Below are 21,384 nucleotides of genomic sequence, written 5' to 3' on the forward strand. Positions count from 1 at the left end.
CATCTTCTGGCAAGTCACCATCTTGCTTGATACTTCACCTTTTAAGTGGATGTCACAGTTGTTGGTGAGGGTATGTTGTTGGTGAGGGTATGTAGAGAGAGAGGGCAAGCACAGCATTATAAACACAATGTGAGAATGGAGGCTGCTTCACCCTTCCCATGTCCTCACTTTTCCTTTATGGAAGTTTATCTCATTCAACTGAGACTGTGAACACCGTGATGTTTCTGTGCTCTTGCAGTCTACAGCAATAATTCCAGTGCTAAATAAATGTTTACTAAGAGTCACAGAGCTGTGACATGTTGGACGGACATGTGACATGTTGGACGGACATGCTAGCATGTTGGTTGGATGTTGTTAAAGACTACTACTGAGACAAAATGTCTACTGCACGCAGAAGGTTATTCCTCAACCAGAAACCAAGGCTGAGTACAGTATTAAACTGTGAGTGTTGTGTACCATCAAACCACTTGTGACTTATGAATGAGACCCTATGAAATAATGATATCCAAAACATCCTATCATTAGCAACCTCGTTCAAGTCTTGCAAACCAAGGGCCATGGCCTAATTGATTGAGTCTATCCTATGCTGCCCTCAACTTTTCTTAGCATTATTTTTTTTCCAGTGACTCTTGTCTTTTCGTAATGTGACCAACATACATTTAGCCATTTCAGTTTCTAGGGAGGATTCAGGGCAGATGTAATCTAGAATTCACTTGTCGGTCCTTTTGGCAGTCCCTTCAACATCAGCAAACGACAGTAAACTACAACAAGTTATGCTAACATACTACCATGAAATGGGTTCTGTTTCTTCCCTGGGTTAATATCATCAAGTCTCACTATGCAGGTAATTATGTAAACAGCATCCATAGGGAGCTAAGTATTACTCCCACTTTTGATGAGGTTCAGTTTACCCTTACTGATTCAAGTTACGAGACTAGGAGTTATACTGGACCCAATAATACTGCTAGGGAAGCAGATTAATGCAGCCACAAAAATGCTTTCTTCCAAGTTAGTTTAGTCCAGATGGCACCATACCTGACTCAGCCCATCTGACCATCTGGATCCATACCATGGAAACACCAAAATTAGACTACTATAATGTACTCTGCATAGGTCTCCCCTCAAAGTCAGTTGGGGACTCCAGTCAAAGCAGAAGCCCCAGCTCAGTAATTATTGGGAACTATTCCATTATTCAGTGACTCCACTGGCTACCTAACAGTTACTAGGCTCAATTCAAGGTATTGGCTATCAAAAGCAAAAGCCCTTCATGGCCTTCGTCCCTTATGTCAGCATAACCATGTTCCTCCCTACGATCCATCACAATAGCTTCAATCATCTAAGCAGGGCTACCCTACAAATGGGGAAAATCAGTGGTTTGTACATGTTTATTCTCTGGCCCTCCCCCCAGAATATCCTGTCTGAAGAGGTTAGGGAAGGCACCCATGATTCTGGCATTCTGCAAAGAGAATTGTTCAGGAAGGCATTTTTGTAAAGGTGACAGGGCTGTGGTTTGGGAGATGTTTCAAGGAAGGGAACAGGTCTGTAGATTTCACCATTGTATATGCTATGTGTACTTGTTCTTGTGTTATCTTATTCTCAGTGGATTGTATTTCTACTTATATAATACCATTTATTGATTGCTTAACATGACATCCTCGATATTTAGGGTTATTCTAGATTTCTGCTTGTTTTAGAGTTCTGTGATCCCAGTCTTATCACATTGCTTATTAAACATTTCATCTTACTGATTGCAGTGACTAACATTATAGAATTCACCTCAAGTCTCAGTGAAAAGGCGCATTATAAATATCATTCATTCATTAAATAAAATAGCATGCATTGTCTGTTGCTGTATGATCCTACTATATAATATTAGCATTGTTAACACATTGTGTTAATGCTTATGCTCTCTCCCAGCTTTGTTTCAGATTTTTATTCTGTCGCAGATTTCTGCAAACCCAATCCTACTGCGCTGTTGATTAGATGTTCCATCCTGTTGATTGTGCTGGCTTACACTGTATAATATCCCTTGAGTTTCAGTGAGAAAGGCATATAAATAATGTAAATAAAGTAAATAAATAAATGTGAATGCAATCAAGTCAAAGTCAACAAGTCTGAGTATAAGGATTGCTCTTGGATTGGTCTCAGAGAAGGGAAGGCTATCCTAGCAGTCATGTTAAGTTATTCCTTCTGCTTTGTTGGCCAAGAGCAACTGCAGCTGACCACACTGAACCAATCTCTCTAAAAAAAACAAAATGAAACCCTGAGACACTTTTCCTTAATCTTTTGTGACACCGCTGGAAAGCTGATGGTATGCCTCTGAGATGGTACCAGGTAGCACTCATGCCTGAAGCAACCTGAGACAACACCATCCTCTCAAGCTACTTCCAGCATAGCATTTTTTTTAAAAAAGCAATGCTTAGTATGGATACCAACAGACCTGGCACTGGGCTCCAATCTGTAATACCTCCACAGGTAAATCAGTGCTACTGGACATCCAGTGTAATGACAACTCCTAGAAATAGTCACAAGAATACTTACCTATCACATCCCTCTGCTGTACAGAAGACCTATTATCCTTGTCAGTTGTTCAAAACTCTAATTTTTGAGGGGGGAGGGAGGGGTGGGGGTTTTATTGCCATCTGTCTGATGTTTGATGTAGTTCCTATTTATAGTTTATATTTATAGTTTTGTTGGCTGTTATGGTTTTTAATGTTGATTAAATATTATATTGTTAGTATTTTTATGTCGTTCGCCACCCTGAACCACTTCGGGGGGGGGGGGGGGCTACAAGTTTACAGTATAACTAACTAAATAAATAAATATTTGAAACCACATGTAGCTTTGTGCCACAACCATTGTATGTGATTTTATGTAAAATTAGCCATCCCTCATGAACGTGTGTTTAAATGTCCAGGATAACCTTCAAACAGTGTTGAATTATCAATACTCTCACAATCCACTAGTGATCCTTGCACCTACATCAAGAAAAAAATGCATGAGACTCTGAAAAGCAAAGGCAGAACATTTTCTCATTCTTCATGCCCTAAGTGGCAGAAAGTGAGGGGGGACTCATGAGTTGCACACAGTGCTTTAAGCTTGCTGTGGGCAGGAAAACAAGTGGAGCATAGGGCTTTCAATTAGCTGTATGGTTGAGGAAAGCTGGTTAACACCCCAGGTCAGTCAAGACACATTAGGATGGGTTTCTGACAACTTTCTGGAGCAATGGGATATTTGTTTGTCACCAAAGGAGACTATTCCAGCAAGGGCTGTTCCCCCACCTGCTGAGCCCCACTTCTTGACTGTTCAGGCCTGAAGCAGAACTGTTGCTTGCCAGGGTAGACTATTCCACCGAGGGCTAAGTTCTTCCACTTGCTCAGCCCTATGGTCTGACTGCTGCCACCGTTTTATCTCAGCATGTTGTGATTTTATATTGTTGTTCATGTTTTGGTTTTGTAGGCTGCTTTGAGTCCTGCTTTGCAGAAGGAAAGTGAAAGTAAAATATTTAAATATACATAAAATAAATAAATAACAGGTGGATTCTAGTAAAAAATAATAATAAGTATGCACGCAGGAAGAGTCATTTGCTCATTTTTGCTTTACATATTCACTGGAAGAAGTAAGCTGGGGCATAAGAAGAGTGGGAGACACAAGACATTACAGGATGTGTTATGTAGGATGGAAAGGTTCATTCTTGCCTAGAGTGCTGCCTTTTTTTTTTAATGGATAGAGATTCTGTGCTCAGTACATGAGAGTCTGAAAATCAATGGGTAAAGTTTATTCAGCATGGACCTCCTATGGCGGCCCAGTACCTCATAGTTGCAAAAAGGGACACCTTTTCTGTCCATGAAGAGGTGACAGCGCTAATCCTGCCATCCGGGTCAAGGCAGATGCTGAAGTGTTGGAAGAGGGAAAGGCTGTTCTGTTGAGGGCGGGGGGGGTTTGACCTGCCTTTGTTCCTGTCCCTGCATTGCTCCTTTCTGGAGAGGCTGGAGAGAATCTGTGCCTTGGGGCTGGCAGGCAGCAGTAACTGAAAGGAGCAGATGAGGCAGGAATGCCGCACAGAGCTGCCAGCTCAGGGAGCCGACTGATCATCAATATCATTGTAGGAGAGCAAGTGAAAATAAATCCAATGGGGCCGTTGTTTGAGAGGCGGCTGGGCTTCTCTGGAGCACATGCCAGCCTCCCTCCCACCCCCAGCCACAGCACTGCCCCAAGCAGCAGAATAATCCCCACAGGGAGAGTACATGAAATCAGATGGACAAGTTTTGATGCGAAGCAGCAGCTTAGGGCAAGCTCAGGTTTCCTCGAGGTTTGCTATATTTATCTCTGTGATTTAATGCCAGCACGGGGTTTAAATGCCACCAAGCAGTTGGTGTGAGGAGCTGGAGTTTTACTCCCCAACACAGGCTTCTCCTTGCCAGACGCTTACTATGGAACTCCTGGAGACCAACCCGTATTTTTTCACAGAACAGAGATTTTATGACGGGGAAAACTACCTGAGCCCTCGTTTACATGGCTATGAGCAGACAACTTACCAAGACCGAGCAGCTATGGCACTGTGTCCTGAGGGAAGGACTGGCTTGGAAGAGAAGGCCTCAACCCTCCCAGACCACAGTCCTGGTCAGTGCCTGCCGTGGGCATGCAAAGTATGCAAGCGGAAGAGTGTCTCCATTGACAGGCGTCGTGCTGCTACCCTGAGGGAAAAGCGCCGGCTGAAAAAGGTCAACGAGGCCTTTGAAGCTCTGAAGCGGAGCACTTTGCTGAACCCCAACCAGCGGCTGCCCAAGGTGGAGATCCTGCGCAGTGCCATTCAATACATTGAACGCTTGCAGGCGCTGCTGAGTACTCTCAATCAGCAGGAGCAGGACCAGCGGGAACTGCGCTACTGTAGCAACAGCACCCAATCAGGGGTAAGTGCCAAGGGAGGGGTAGAAGCCATCAGTAAATCATCACTATTGCCATGGAATATGTTCCTCAACTTTCCTTAGGAACCAGCAATGCTGGCTTGTGGGATGTTCCATGGCAATGGATTCCAGCTTCTCAGGCTTTAATAATTGGCCCCCACACCAGAGCTTTCTTACCCAAAGCAAAGCAAGGATGGATACTCTGCCTCTGCTCCTCCTACACAGGGGAGTGGACCTACTGAGTTTCCCAGTGTATTTAGCCTGTGCCACCTAAGGCAGCTGTAAAATCAGCCTTAGCACTTGCTTCGAGAAATCAGCGTGGGCTGGAGAATTATCTTCTTTGCACATTACATTTCAGCACAGTAGGTGGAAGGATTTATTTTAGTGAGTGTGAGTAATTTTTAGGGGGTAATCTTTAACAATTGGTTGTGTTTCTGCACTGTGGTACATTTAAAATACAGCTGCAATTGTACAGGGTCCTCCCACTTAAATTCATGGAGCGTCATTCCCATATTCAAAAGGATGCAGTAGCATAATCACTTGCTGGTCATGCGTGCCGTCTGGATTCAAGAAATGGGAACAAGATGCAATAGATGCAGAAGATGGGCATGCAAAGCAAGGCAGCAATCGGCTCAGTCCTCGCACTAAAGGGACTGGTACACAAATTTGTATTCAACAGATGGCACTTCAGAAACAAATTCCAACAGACGTGCCAATGAGAAAAGATGGGGAGGGAGGCCTGAGACTGGGACACCTGTTGAGTTCAAATGGGTAACTAGATGTCTCCATCAAGGGCATTTGGGTACAGGCTGCAGCCTTTATTCCTAGGAGGCCAGATTGTTTAATTCCAAATGCATGAATGCCTGAAAAGTATTCTTGGTTCTTCCTGTGAGGCTCACCAGCAGCAGAAGGGCTTGTACAGGAGCTTCCAAGCCCCCTTCCCTGAATGTACAGCTCTTGTCCTGTATGACGGAGAGAGGCTGTGGCTCAGTGGTTGAGCCTCTGCTTTGCATGAAGAAGACCCCAGGTTTTGTTCCCACCATCTACAGTTAAAAGGATCAAGTCAGAGGTAAAAGGTTGATCCAAGAAGTGTTTCAGCTGGAAAAAAAGGAGAAAAGCAACCACATGAACTTCCAAAAGGCTGTACTGTGTAGGGTATCATGGGACTTGCATGAGCAAACACCATGTTGAATACGGGGCTGTAGAAAGGAAGGAAATTGGGAGGCAAAACTGGCTCGATCCAACCCTATGTGAAAGATCTCCACCTGAGACTCTGGGGAGCCACTGCTGGTCAGAGTGGACTGTACTGATTTTTGTAGCCCAGTGGTCTGCTGCAGTATAAGACAGGTTTACTTGTGTTTTATTATTTTATTATTTTATGGGTTTCCTATTTAAAATTAGGAAGAAGGCTTGTTTTTGAAATATTTGCTACTTTTGTAGATACCACACGGAAGTCTTCTGTTTCTGCTTGGAGCATCTCATTTTACCAGAATTCATTGCCCTTTCGGGGTATACAAATTAGTATTCTGAAGGGTCAGTTTACAGTATGATGAATATTAATCAACTGCATGCAGATTGCACTAGTTTTTCCAGAGTTTCACTTCTAACTTAGCAGCACTGGATGAATTTATTTATTTATTTATTATTTATTTGTTCCACTTTTATACCGCCCTCCCCCGAAGGGCGGTATACATTATGAACCAGCATCTGGGAAAGTGCAAAGTTCTCCACACAATAACACATTGATTGTTGTTATGGCTGTCGCATGGAATGTGATTGCACAAATATCACAGGCACCATTTGGTCATTGCGTGGGGTGCCATTTGAGACAACTGGCAGAATTCCTTGCCTGTCCCACTTTGTCCACTGGTTCTATAAGATCAAGATAAGTACTTTGGGACAAAGGGCACTAATTTCCAAGGGACAAGGTGGTAGTTGGAGACAGTAGCAACATACTCAATCTAATCAAGCATCCTATGTCTGCTCTTCTGAATGTGGGGAGAAGCAAGAGGCGATTTCTGTCTGGGAGCCCACATTGGTGACCGCAACGATGCCAGTTGAGCGCTTGTAGCTCCGGAGAGCTCATCCAGCATTTATGGTATCCAGAGTGATGTATGGTCAAGTTCCATTTTTGCTGAAAACTGAGTTGAACTCCTAATTTTGTGGCTGACGTTTTTAGTTGTGAACATTGGTATGAATACTTGTTGTTGCTGGCTGCCCTGAATCTCTGGGAAAGGTGGGATATAAATATTTGCAATAATTTCAAAAGCTCAAAGAGTGGCATCACTGCCCCTCCACTTTCCATACCATCGGATCATTTTAGGAACCTTTACTTCTTAAAAACAAAAAGTAAAAAAAAAAACCAAACCAAATTTTGCAAGCAGTGTGCTTCTGTACTGGACAAAGCTGGTCCTGAAATGCTCATGCAGATTCATTATATATATAAAAAAGTTATGAACAGCTGCATGCTATTGCTCTCTCTCTCGCTCTCTCTCTCTCTCTCTCACACACACACACACACACACACACACACAGAGAGAGAGAGAGAGAGAGAGAGAGATTAGGTAGGGATAAATTATTCTGCTGGCACTGGATTTGAACTTGCAGAAGTCAAGTTTTAGCTATAAAATATGTCTATGGCATCTTTTATCCTTTATCAAGCAGAAATACCCTAAAACAAAGGCAAAACAAAGATGGATATGAGTGTCCCACAAAAGCGGAACAAAAGCAATGTAAGTAACTCCAGTCAGTGAAAAGAAATTGGACAGAATGCAATGCTTTACAGTGAGTTAACTTGGGTGGCGGTGGGGGAGGGGGGCGTATTACAATTTCTTATCAGCCCAGTCACCCAGTATCATGTTTTGGCTAACAAAAACAAAGCTGATTACAGTTAGGAACAAAAACCTCATTTACCTCTAAATTATGGGACCCTTTGGATCCCCTGGATTACTTTTGAGCGAAAAGCCAACCAAATGAAACTATGCTGACTTTAGGCATGCAGGGACACAACTGCACAACTACACATACACACACAGTGTTCTGTGCACAAAGAACCAGTCTAGGTGCTCTCAGCTTAGATGTCTACGAGTCCAGAGACACAAGAATCCTCCTGCCAAACCACTTGCTCTCTCTTTGTTGTTGAATCAGTCAACTCCACCAGGAACTTGCAGCCTGCATCTGTGTATGATGCTTCCAACCCCAGTACAGCCTAACCCTGGGAATGCAATGAATGTCCCAAGTGCTTGTTACCATCACACCTATCATGATGGGTGTCAGGTAATCTTCCCTTTGTCCTTTCTGGAAGAAGGCAAAACTGTGGTAGAAATGCAGTATATACTTTTCTGTACCATCTCTGACAGAACCCGCTGGCAAATGAATAAAAATAGTTAAGTGTTGCGGAGGAGGGGGACCTGCTTAAAGGTACAGTCATGAATATGTTTAATTATCAGGGACCCTGCCTTATGATTCTAGGTATCCAGTGACCATGGATCCAGCAGTACTTCATGTAGCCCAGACTGGAGCACCCCACTTGAGTTCAGTACTCATCCTGGAGGTAAGCAGCGTTTCTATCCATTTTTCTGCATCCCTCATTTATAATACAGAGGTTCCCTCATCATCCTCACAATATTCTATTAACACTGTGATAAACTCAGTTGTTCCAGTATGGATGATCAATGCTCTTCCTGGGATTGCTGTGCCAGATACATGTGTGTTCCCTTCCTTCTTACAGAGGTTACTCTGCCTATCTTGGGAGCCAAGAGAGCTTGTGGAAGTATAAGGATATTCCCAACTCCTCCTTCTAAGAAGTTAAGAGACAGGCAGGCTATGTGGAGTTTTCTGTCTGGCACGAACTGTAGCCTGGTAAAGCTGCCCTGGATTCTAGAAGTCTGCATTCAGCCACAGGAGAACCTGGTTTAGCACCATTTCCCCCATCGAATACTGGCAGACAACTGGTTGTGTGCAACTTAAAGCTTCTCCTGAGGAATAGAATCAACTGTGATTTCTTAGATTTAGTCAGATTTGTAATATGCTTCAGAAGAGCAACCAAATGTCATCACTGAGATACCCAAAAGCTTAATTATAAGCTTTTCCAATAAAGTGGGGGATATTTGTCTAAAAGTTATCTTGGGCATAGATGAAGGTCGATAACTGTTAAAACATAATTTAGATTCAAACTAGTTAACAGCTGTAATGATCATGTATATTAAGCGATTGGTTTTTAAATTACTGAGGTTTTTTATTGGGTCTAGTTTTTTTATTGTTGTAAATCACTAAGTTCAAGGAAAGGTGGTGTATATCAGTACTTCACAGTATGAACTCCCAGTAAGAAAAATGACAAACCCTGAAAGTTAAAATTTGGGCCCCAAAACTCATCACTCCAGGGCTAAATGTCTTGATTATTCTTCAAGAGAGATCTGAATTCTGTTACAAGCTCCCAATTTAGACCTGGCAGGTAGGTTTTGACCTGATAACAGAACTCTGCCTTTATGTACATTTCCCTCAGCTCAGGAGAGTGACAGGTAGAGGGAACAACCACTCAGCTGCAGAATACTTAGTGTTTCAAGGGTACATTATTTGGCTTGTTGGGGGAAATCCACGTGTATATTCATGGTTTTTTTTACAACAGGCCAAGTAGCAATGCCCAGGACTGTTTTAGGACAGGAAAATTGGGTGGGGAAAGACGAAGCCCCTTCTTCACTCATGCTGTGGTAACAATTCAAATGAGACTGTGTGCATTTGGAAATTAAGTGGAGTCTGCCACTCCTGTGTTATACAGGACATAGAGTGGGGAACCTGGACAAAACTTTTGTACTCTAGGAAGGTGGTGGATTTTTAGCCATGACATGTTATCATAACGATAGTCCAACTGGACAACAAACATGGTATTAAAAAACAAACCACATAAACTTTCAGTAATGGGGACAAATACTGGGTCTGTGATATTTAGTCTTCTCTAGGACTGTTCCCCCCATTAATTCGGAAGCCACTGGATTCTAAAAGAAAGCCACCTGCTTAAAGTTACTGTTTTGTTCTCAACAGATCATTTGCTGAGTGACGATTCATCTGAAGACCGCAATCTTCACTCACTGTCTTCAATTGTGGACAGCATTGTTGTGGAGGATGTAGCTGTTGCGTTCCAAGAGGAGAGGTCTCAGAACTGAGGATACAGTAAAACATGCCCATCTTGCTCACTTTTTAAAACAAAAGTCACCAGCAGCAGATTGTAGAGTAGAGGAAACATGATGCTAGAACTTTACAAATGGGAGAAGCTCTCTGAAGATATTCCAAATGGGCAAGAGCTCTCCTTCCCCTCTAACACTGGATAAGATTTTATTTCCCCAGCCAAAGTCATAGACTTTAACTGGTAAAGCCACTTATTCAGTTTCATATGTCTGAAAAGCTATTCTGCTTTTTTGCCTTCCAAGTCCAAAGGCAACCTACTGATAAATGGGCCTCGTATTATTTATGTATCTGCCTGGTCTCCAAAAGGTAGAATAATAGTGACTTCACTGATAACATAAATATTTCATCTGCTCTGGAAACTGGGCTGAAATTGGCTGATAAAAACATTCTGATGTATTTTGGGAACATTAATTAAGGGCTGGAGGACATCACTTCAGCGTATTAAAGAAGGATTCCAGAGTGGCTGTTTTCTTCCCTGCTTGTAGAAGTTTTGCTTCTTTGGGGGCCAATGGTTTGTGTGTGTGTGTGTGTGCACGTGTGTATACTTTTTCTAAAAAAGATACTATCTGACCAACTTCTTTTGGTAGTTTGTAATTTCCAGGCACTAAGCCATATAAACACTGCCACTGAAGTTTTTTTCTACTGTGTGGAATTGCCATTTTTGTATTTTTGCTAACTTATTGTGAGATTTTTTTTAAAAAAATAAAGGCATTCTTTGTTTGAACTGTCTCATGGAATTCTATTTGCAAGATGCATCCAGCAGCACAAAATATCTGTTTATGGGAATGGGACAGTGTGAGGACTGACGACTTGTCTTTAGTGAGTGACAGCATATAGTTACAGGATGGGAAGAAGCTATGAGACGGCTAGAGCAGTGTTGGCCGGAAACTTATGCTGAATAAGACAAAACACATTGTATGGCTATTTAAAGGGCTATGAGGTGGTCCTGTTCTTCTCCTACCATTGCATCAGCTGAATTGAATCCAGCAAAAATATTTAGGGAAGTTCAGGCCGAATGGCATTTGGGCCTAAAAATCTTGATTGCAATCTGGATATTGGCTATAATGCTTTTGATCAATTGTTTGCCAATTGAGTTGCTAAGCAGGATCTGGCAGCCAGTGGGGGGACTAGCTGTTGGCAGGGAGGCCTCACTGGTAACATAATGGCATCATAGATGACATGCAGATGCTACTCTCTATGTGCCCAGAAGTGATTTCAGCATATTGCTGGGACACCAGAGATGTTCTGGCATTTGGACAAAATACTGTGGGTTAGCCATAGTGTTTGTCCAAATGTCTCTGATGTCACCTGACAATGTTCTGACATCACTCCTCATTGCATCCATAAGTGGTGTCACCACATCGCCAGGATGCAGGGTCACTGGCATTTTGGACAAAATTCTATGGTTTAACCATAGAGCTTTGTCCAAATGCCAGTGTCCCCAGTGTCTTATGTCACCTCTGGGAGCACTGTCGGGACACTATTGGAGTCCCCTCCCTCCGACCAGCTGAGTGATAGTGGAGAAGTGCCTGCTAGGGAGTGGACAGTGGATTCCTTACCCCTGGTAGGGATATAACAGGCCTGTTTGGCTGTGAAGTCTCATCCAGCCCTACTTAGATGGCGGTTTTGTGGTAGATCTTCTGCAAATATACTAGTAGCAATTTCTTGTCAGAGTTCTATGGATATTTTCAGGTTGGTCTCTCTGACTGATGTTGACATGGTATGATGGCTACTTCTTGTAAATTGTATCCTTGCCCATGCTGGCTATTTGTGTAAGATTATTAATGTGTCCTTCCTTCAAGGAGCATTTTACTCACAGATAAAAGAAATTGAGATTAGATGACTTCTTAAATAATTATCTTTGGGTAAGAGCAATGTAGACCATTATCAACCTGTGTCCAGACTCCCCTGTCTGAGTAAGGGGACTGAACAGATTGTGTCAGAACAGCTGCAGGCAATTCTGGATGAGACACATGCCCATTTCAATCTGTCTTCAGGTTCAGTTCTGTAACTGTTCTGTTAGCGGTGGAAGATCTCTAGCAACAATTGTATAAAGGCAGTTTAGCACGGCTGGTATTGCTAGACTTATCAGCAGCATATGACACTGTCAATCATGATATTTGGGTAGCTCAACTACAAACAATGTGTGGGGTAAAAAGGGACAATTGGGTGGTTTACCTCATTTGTTGCTGGAAGAAAGCAAGCTGTTTCCATAGGACCGGCAAAAGCAGTTAGTTGGCTTTTGTACAGAATGTCCCAAGGATCTATTGGAACATATAATACCAGTAACGTGTCAACCTCATAGGTTTCCTGTTTGCTTCTAGGCCCAATGTAAAGTTCTGGTTATCACCTTTAAAGCCCTTCATGGCTTGGGACTCTGTCAAACCACATCACCCAGTATACCCCACGAGACAGTTGCGTTCCTCAAACACCCTTCTGGTGGAACTCTCGCCTAGAGACATTTCTACATAGTCCACCTCTTATCCCACATGGAATTGTGGTTAACATTCCACTCCTGGTTTCCTCAAGCACAAATGTGAACAAATACACCCCACAAATGCAAGCTAGTCTGCAACTGATTTATGAAGAAGTCTCCAATCTTTTTGAGTCTGGATACAATTTTAGAAATTTGAGAAAGAGTAGTGGGGTACCACCACAAAGTAGATACCATGGGGAACCAAGACCTTTTACCACTTGTACTTTAAGTAAAGTTTCAGTGAAATGTTTGGAGGAGGGGAACAGATGATTTCAGTTTCGGGGAGAAATCAAGACACCTTTCAAATGATAGTGTAATGCAAACTAATATGTATTTAATAGTAATCAATTATGGTAGCTCCTGTCTTGTGGAATTTAGTTGAAGTCAGTCCTGTAGAGTTTATAGATTTGTGTACAGTGGATTTTATTTATGTTTGTGTGTGTTTATGTATGTATGACACACACACACACACACATATATATATATCCCCCCTCCTGGAGTGGGAGTTGTTCTGTGCCCAGCACTTGTTACCTTCTGCTGGCTAGCTGGGTGGCTGGAGAAAATGCCCAGGCAACATGGAAAGAGGCACAACTGGCTTTCCTGGTGTGATACTGCTGTTTCCACTGCAACCCAGAAATTCGGTCATCATGTCAAGTGATGCTCTAGCAGTCACCCAAAACTCCATAGTTAAACTACAGAGTTTTTGGCACGTGCTAAAACATCATTCCCGGTAATGCGTTCTGAATGTTGCAGGTGCTAGGAGGTTGGTCTGGCTTTCCTGAATGCAAGTACAGTAAATCCTCCATTCACATTTTCCCATTCTTTCTAGCTATTCCGTCCAGGATTTCCAAAGGGGCAAAACAAAGGAAAACATTTAGAAAGCAGCACAATGTAGATATACTGTAATAGTTAAAATACCCAGCATGGCATTAAATGCTAACTTTTACCATGAACACAGGGACACAGATCTGTTCAGTTGTGGGTTCTTGGTCTGAAGAGACCATGTAGATTTGTGTTTCCTCCCCAGCCAACAAACATCCTGGACATTCTGGGTTTCTTTCTTACCTCATAAATTATGGTTATTAGGATTCTTCTGTCCTGATCATTCAAGTATCATTCATCTGAAGATTCAAAAATCTAATTCTAAACACAGATTCATTTCAAGTTAATTAGAAGGGATAGAATGGTTAGGTTAGGGGTGTCCAACTCTGGCGCTTCAGATGTTCATGAACTACAATTCTTATCAGTCCCTGCTGGCATGGCCAGTTGGCCCTGGGTTAGGTATTCCCCATCTTTCACATCATCTGTCTAACCACACAGATCAACTGAGGTCAGAGAAAGAAGTAGAAGCAACCAAGCAACTAGTGGCTGGCTTTGGCCCACATGCCAAAAGTTACCACTGGCATAAAAACTGTAATATCAGAAGGCTGATCCAACTTATGATCATGTGGCTGTATTATTTATTTGATTTGCACCGTGCCTTTTGATCCGGAAAGATCTCTGAACAGTTGGAATTGCACAGACAGAATTTATGTAAATGCAACAGAGAATTATAAATCCACCAGCCTTGTTTTAAAATCTGGTTTATTGGAACACACATACACCCATTCCTGACCTGTTAGCAGGGTTTGGAATCCATGCAGTACCAATATGACAAAAGAAACAGGTCATTGATATAAAGGGATCAGTTACTCTTTAAATTAAAAAAATATTTAATACTGTATTAGGCAAGTAGTACACCAAAAAGACATTGCAACTGTACAGTCTCTTGGATATTGCACTTCCAAACAGCACGGTATGAATATAGGGCATTCCAGCCACCAAGAAATACCACGTCAGTAATAAGGGGCCACACAAGGCAAAGGCAGCATGAGGAGACAAACAGATCCTACCCTAGAAGGAAGAAACAGTGAGAGCTAGGAACCTTCTGGATCACAGACTACTTGTAAATGCAGAGAGAAGACATGTTTTTTTCTGTTTGTCTACAAGGATAGAGAGAGCATTTCCTGTGCACCCAACTTCATATGCCCAGCAACAGGCTTTATACATGACATGGGACCTGGAAGACATACACATTTGCATGACACATGATCTCTCTTTCCTTCCAGCACCTTCCAGCATCTTGTCCCATTTCTAACCCCAACTCTTTCATTTCTGAGAGTCAAAACTGTCCATGGCCAGGTTCTCTTTGTTTCATGGGTAGAATTGCCAGTTCAAGCACAAGCCTGGCAGGCCTCAAGGACCGAACCAAGCTGGGGTGTCCTATATCCTGATGGCCTTGTTTCCTTGGCAACAGTCTTATAGGGTCCCAGCAATACTGCTGCTCTCTGGCACAATGGCAAAATGAATCACAGGAAGATAATGCTGCAGGGACAGTTGTTGATCAATGTTTGGGTGTCTCCATGTCTTACCAGACCTATGTCAAGATCACAGCATCATACAAAGGACTGACCTGGGAGGAGAAAAGCCTGCTCCCTTTCTCAGCAAGGGATGGGTCTGTAACCAAGGGAAAGAGGAGAGAAGTGGGAAGCCACAGCTATAATTGGGGTTTAGGGACACCAAAGAGGAGACCAGGGGTTGTGTACAAGCAGGAAGAAGAGTGTTCTTTTGGCCATGTAGCCCAAAATGATTGGCCTGTCGCTTCCGTTCTTTGGAGCCAAGGAGCAAGCATAGTGTGGTCTCTGGCCTACTCTCGGAAAGCAGCCATTGTATAACCATACAAGTAGTGGGAATGTGCTGCAAAACAAACAGGTAGAGAGAACACATTAACATAGGCAGATACAGTGCTATGGTAATCTGCTCTGACCCCATGCATTCACTTTAATCTGCCAATCAATTTTTGCACTGCTCTAGCAGCTGAAGTAGCTCAGTCATGAACCTACAAAAAGGATAGGCTGCTACAAGTCTGACTCCTTTCATGACTAGGCACAGGGAAATAAATCTGCTCAAAGAGTGGCAGGGGAGAGTCAATACAATTTAAGTGAACTGCAGTCATCCTCTCTGCCTCATTGGGCTCCTCCCTTGACTCCATTCTTTAGTCTTTCACTAATAATCAAAGCATGCTCTGGTTCTGGTGGGTTTTCCGGGCTGTGTGGCCATGGTCTGGTGGTCATGGTCTGGTGCAAAGCATGCTCTGATTGTGCAGAGGTGGCAGAGAAGCTGCACCAGCAAACATAAGGGAAGCAGCAGTTCCTTCAGGCAGAAGATTCCCAAGAACCAGGTCTGTCCATGTCACTGGGAGCTCCAGAGCTGATGCTGCCTTGAGGAGAGGGAGGAAGGATGGAAAGCCTGCTAGCTTTATCTGCCTTCCTTTCCATAGCTGCCTCCCCAGTCTCTATTCAGCACATTCCTCCTTTTTGTTGTCATTATTGTGACCAGTACACTCTTGCCAGCACCTCAAGCACTTGCATCTCTTGGCCAGGGAGCTCTCAGCAAGATACCAGACTGACTAGCATCTTACTGGACAGACAGCAGATTCTATAATACCTTGGAAAAGGATAAAGTGTCCAAGTGGCTCAGCGGTAAAAATAGACTCTGATTTCTCCCATCTACTTTACTAAACTCTTGGTGGAAGGTGTTTTTTTTTAAAATGAAGCTTGCTTTGAAAGAATGGCTTGATGGCCAAACTGGTTTAGGTGGAAGATCTATCTGCCAGGCTGTTCTATTCTGTATCTTAGCTATTTTCCTAGATGTGTAGAGTCCAGTGTTCAATCATCTATTTTTTTCATGCATAGTCCCTTCCAGGAGGGATGTTTTGGCTTCATTATAACTTTGTGGGGTGGATTAAAGGGGCCAGTGACCTTCATTGCCAAGTGAGGATCAAAATATAGGCTTCCCACACAACTCTTAAAGTTACACCTGACTGTTTGTGGCCTCAGCTGCTTCAAATATATTTAAGATAGCACAGAAATAGTTGTCTTCAATGCAGATATTAGAACCGGATTAGAACCAGGGAGCTCACATGCTTCTACAATCTAAACTCCAGGTTATGAGATTGCCTTGTAGACCAAAAAGAACCACTACAGCAGAGCCAGTTTGGTAACATCCCATCAAAAAAATCTACAAAATGCACCCAAGTGCCTGCTGTGCTGACATTTATTCCTGCCAAGACCAAGGAAGATATAATCTTGATAGTATCCAATGCTACTTGGTATTAGGCTTCTGCTGGAGTCAGGCTGATTCAATTAACCTGATTTCCAAAAACCATAAGATAACTGTACTGAGTCCTCTGTTCTGATACAGACAGAAGAACAGATTGTAGGTCAGTGTGGATGCTGCAGTCCACCCCAGCCCCATATGACACTCTTTGTCTTCATACTGTTTCCTGCACTTCCAGCTTAGTATTACAGAACCACCCCAGAAGTACAAAAAGCTTCCCTGAAAACAATATCTAAGACAGGAACAGATATGTTTGGAAGTACAGAGGAAATACACCCCAATGCATATTGAACGGAAATTTTGGTTGGTTGTGGTGGGTTTTCTGGGCGGTGTGGCCGTGGTCTGTGTGTAACAGACTTCCCTCTGTGATACACTTCTGAAGATGCCAGCCACAGATGCAGGTGAAATGTTAGGAACAAGATCCACCAGACCACGGCCACACAGCCCTGAAAACCTACCACAACCAGTTGAATCTGGCCGTGAAAACCTTTGACTGTATGTTGTAATCTGCTGTATGTTGTAATCTGCTGTATGTTGTAATTTGGAATGCTGTTTTTTAATTAGGAATGCTGTATTTTAATTTAGTGTTTTAATGTGAATAGAGCCTATATTTATTTATGGCAGTTTTGATTATGCTTAAATTGTGCTCTATCTGTCATATTTATGTTGTGCACCGCCCTGAGCCCTCCGGGAGAGGGCGGTATATAAGATTAACAACAACAACAACAACAACAATAGACTATACATTGAAATTCCGGTTTCTTCCATGAAGTTCTCTAAAATACTGTGATTGTAGCTGCTCTGTGCCAGTTTCTAAACTTACCTGGAGCATGGTCCAAGTCTCATTGGAAACTGAATTTCAGCAGGAGTATGTGCGAACTGTGGACGACTCCAGTCTTTGGGACCCAGATGCACCAACTGCAAACCATTCACCAACAACATACAAAAGCATGCAGTTAATGAGGACACAGCACTCATGCGAAGCAGACCATTAGACTTGGGCTGCCTGTTAAGGATGAAGATACTTTTGTTTAAGCTATGATAATATTTTGTCAACAAAGAACTAGTATCTGATGGTATTAATAGGCCTAAGAACATAGAATGCTGGTACATTTAGGATGAAATATTCATCCGGGGCTAGGAGAAGTTTTTTTCTCTTTAAAAAAAATCCTTCCCTCCATGCTATTTCCCCAATGCAAATTATTCCCCACAACTCCTAGCAAAAACTGATGATTGCTGGGGGTGGGGGGGATACCGACGCCTCATGTATGTTTGCCTCTGCAGGGTCAACAGCAGTTCCAGAAGTATGATGTATATTACATAACAAAGTAGGGAGTGAGGATTGGGGGATCTATTTAACACTTTCCTAGAAGCAGTGTGTTCTCCCCACTCCCTCATGCTTGCCTTTAAATTTTCCTATCAACAGCGGACACACCATGCAGCACTCAGATACCTGAGAGACAGGAAATGTTAGTTTGGAGTTGTTTATTTCACACATAAGAAAAACAACAAAAAGTTCAACAGTACCTTCTGGAGGCATTTTCTTCGGTGGTGCTGAAGGAGGCGGCAGAGGTACTAAAGAAGTCACTCGGAACCCTGCTGGGAGAGTCTCTGCTGACCCACTGAGCATGTTGATGCTATGAATATCTCGTGGTCGGAAACGTTTTCGCCAGGAAGGCGTTCGCCGAAAGCTCTTGTCATCACCCTGTAGGGGAAGGGAAAATGTTCTGTGTATCAAGGCAAGTGATGGAATGATTGGCAGAGCACATGGAAGGAAAAAAAGAGTTCATGCCTCCCTTACTGCAAAAGGGTACAGTTTGGGCAAACTGAAAGGACAGGATAATTTCATGAGATCTCCATTAACCAAATGGCCAGTTTTAAGCAGATGGAATGAAAAGTATTGTGGTCACAAAGTTCTTTATTGCAAGCAGGAAAGTCTGTATAAGCAGATCATGTTCAGACCATTCTTGGACTGTGTAGCCTGATAGTATGAAAAGTCTCCTTGTGAAAATATCTGAACCCAGGCTCTTCGGCAATAGAATAATGTGTCACAATATCAGGATTTCTCCCCCATACACAAACAACCACCAAATATCTGGTGGAGAACCATCTAGGAAGAATCAACAGGAAACAGCCTGATGGGAAAGACTGCATTTTATGTTAAAAATCAGGAACTTTTGGTGGGGCAGGGACGGGAAAAGGAGTTTGTAAGCCACTTTGAGACTCCTTGCAATTGAAAAAATTGGGAGAAAAGTCCAAACTCTTCTTCTAATATGTGTGCTCTGCCTAGCTCCTGATAATGGCAGAGCCCTGGCATTCTGCATCAATTGGAGTTTCTAAACTGATTTTGAAAGGAGACCAACGTACAGTGCATGACAGCAGTCTAATCTCTGTATAATTGCAGTGTCGATCCAGTGGCCAGATCAGCTATATCAAGGAAAAGCTAAGCTAAGCTGGAAGAAAGTATATTTTATTATTTATTTATTTCAGCTGTATTAACTTGCTTCCATAATGATGGGTCCACGATAACCCCAAGGCTCTTAACTGAGTCAGCAAGGGTCAAAAGTGGGGAGCACAGTGTCCTTCAAGATCTCCGCATTCCCGACCTGCATTTCTTTTCAGGGTTTAGTTTCAGGTTGTTCACTTTTAGCCAACTTATCAAAGCAGCCAGGCAACTATTCTGGACCTCCAGTGCATCACCTTGACCAGTTATATGCGGTTGATGAAGGATAGCATAAGGTATTAGTGGGGACAGACATACTATGATGTTTTCTTCCAGCTATGTTTCTGTTAAGCAAACCAGGTCAGTTTCTCAGAGGTGTGCAGTTTTGTGCTTCACTGATCTGATGTTGCATAATATGAGGGTAGACATGGGGGAACAGGAACCTTGATATCATCAACTCTCAGGATGCTGCAGAGGTTAGACAAGCAACAAGCATCCTTGCCAAACACTGGCCATCCCACTCCCATACTTACCAGCTTCCATTTACACTAAAATATTGCATTCATCAAACATCCTGTTCAGTGTACAGATTTCTCACAACCACTACCAATAAACCTCCCCAGCACCCCAAAACCAACATTCCAGTGTCCACAGAGAAGCCATACAACAGTCCAGAGCATAGCTATGATGTGCTGGGAATAGAGTTGTCCAATAGGTATTGTGCTGTGTTGGTATGGTTCCTGGATAACTAACAGTTGTAGCTCTCTCTCTCCTGTGGTGGAGGGGGGGGCTTATTGCATATAGTGCCTAGGCCCCAGCTGTGCACCACAGATGACAAGCCACAGACCCAAGATTCCTTGTGCTCTCATCCTTCCACTTGCACCAAGAGACTTATGTCTCTAGCACAGTCCTCCTGCTTAAATGAATAACTGGAGTGAAAGCAGAAGAAGGGATCAATGGGAGAGATCTTTTCCATTCATAATTTAGCTACCTCCTATCCCCTGATCAAAAGAGGTACCATCATCCCAATAATAAAATTAAAGGAAACTCAGGGCCAAGGAGAACTCAATGAATTTTTTGCATTTATTGTGGAAAGTGTGGGGAATGTGCCCATACCACAGCCACTATTTTCAGGAAGGGAGTCTGAAGAACTGAATTAAATTGAAGTGAAAAGAGATGAAATTCCAGGTCTTTTGGGAAAATAAAAATAAATTAAATATCCAGGTAGAATCAGTTAGGGCTTTTGGCCAGGAAGGTTTCTGATTGGCCATTGGAGACCGGGTTGGCTTGGCAGATATTTAAAAACATTGCTTTGGCAGCAGCTATCCCCACTACACAAAGGTCTTCAGCGAATGACTGAAAGTAAGCTGTGTGGATGTAAGAATTTTTAAGGCATTCTGTTAAACAGAGCTTCTGCCTGAAAATGTTAATAGCTTACTATAAAAGTTTTGAATAGCCTCACTCTTTGATATTTTGCGGTTAGCTCCACCTTTTGAGGTAGCCATTTTGTAGTTGTGCTTGTGTTAGAATTCCAAAGTGGCTTTCAGGCTGCAAAAGGTCAGGGATCCTGGCATTAGCTCATCCAAGAAGGACAAGCCATTGTAGACAGAACACACAAACATAATTCGTGTGTGCGGTGGATTGGACTGAATCAAGGAAATGCAACATATATGAATAATCAGCAAGGCAAGTATTGATTAGTTAGCTCCTCAAAAAAATCTCTTTTAAAATTAGAGCCAGTAACATTAACTTTGCTGAATTTTAGCATTGTGGACAATATAAGAAAGCTTTATCTGAATTTCAGGCCAACATTCCTATTATTTTTTAGAATACACCATTGCCTGTACTTGTTGAAGATACCAGGAAATTAGTGCCATAACTAAGACAGCAGGGTGGCTTACTGAGTGGTTTGGCCATACAAACTGTAATCCATCAACTGGCAAACTCCTCCTTCTCAAGACGAACATTAGTTTGCATCCACATAGCCAGGATTGTCTGTTTTCCATTGACTGTTGTTGTAGATCAAATGCATTGCCAATGAAACATCCACACAGGATTTTTCAGTTTCCTGCATTAGTGGGATTTCTGTTTTGTTTTTTTAAAACCAGTAATAGCTAAAAGTACTATGACACATTTTTTAAAAAATCATCAAAATACCCTATACTGGCATGGAAGGGTACAGGGTGGCCATAAGAGGATGACCAAAGGAAAATGTC

At 42.6% G+C, this 21,384-nt stretch overlaps 2 protein-coding genes across 13 annotated transcripts in view; one reads left to right on the plus strand and one right to left on the minus strand.

Annotated features, from left to right (window-relative positions):
- The first annotated feature begins 4,270 nt into the window (after nt 1–4,270).
- Nucleotides 4,271–10,811, plus strand: MYOG (myogenin). Its single transcript, XM_048497560.1, has 3 exons — nt 4,271–4,913; nt 8,379–8,460; nt 9,948–10,811. The coding sequence occupies exons 1-3, from the start codon at nt 4,359–4,361 to the stop codon at nt 10,067–10,069; spliced, it is 759 nt and encodes a 252-aa protein (XP_048353517.1). The 5' UTR covers nt 4,271–4,358; the 3' UTR covers nt 10,070–10,811.
- A 3,323-nt stretch (nt 10,812–14,134) lies between these two features.
- Nucleotides 14,135–21,384, minus strand: part of PPFIA4 (PTPRF interacting protein alpha 4) — a 146,973-nt gene continuing 139,723 nt past the window's right edge. For 10 of the 12 annotated variants that reach the window (XM_048497282.1, XM_048497280.1, XM_048497290.1 and 7 more), the window contains 3 exons: nt 18,253–18,430; nt 17,549–17,643; nt 14,135–15,303 (listed from right to left, as the gene is read on the minus strand). In XM_048497282.1, coding sequence (XP_048353239.1) covers nt 17,585–17,643; nt 18,253–18,430 — 237 coding nt within the window. In that variant the 3' untranslated portion in view covers nt 14,135–15,303; nt 17,549–17,584. The remainder of the gene's footprint in view (nt 15,304–17,548; nt 17,644–18,252; nt 18,431–21,384) is intronic. The other 2 variants (XM_048497289.1, XM_048497285.1) reach the window with 1 other exon arrangement.

This window comes from Sphaerodactylus townsendi, linkage group LG05 (assembly GCF_021028975.2).
Source record: "Sphaerodactylus townsendi isolate TG3544 linkage group LG05, MPM_Stown_v2.3, whole genome shotgun sequence".
In the NCBI taxonomy this organism is placed as follows: Eukaryota; Metazoa; Chordata; class Lepidosauria; order Squamata; family Sphaerodactylidae; genus Sphaerodactylus; species Sphaerodactylus townsendi.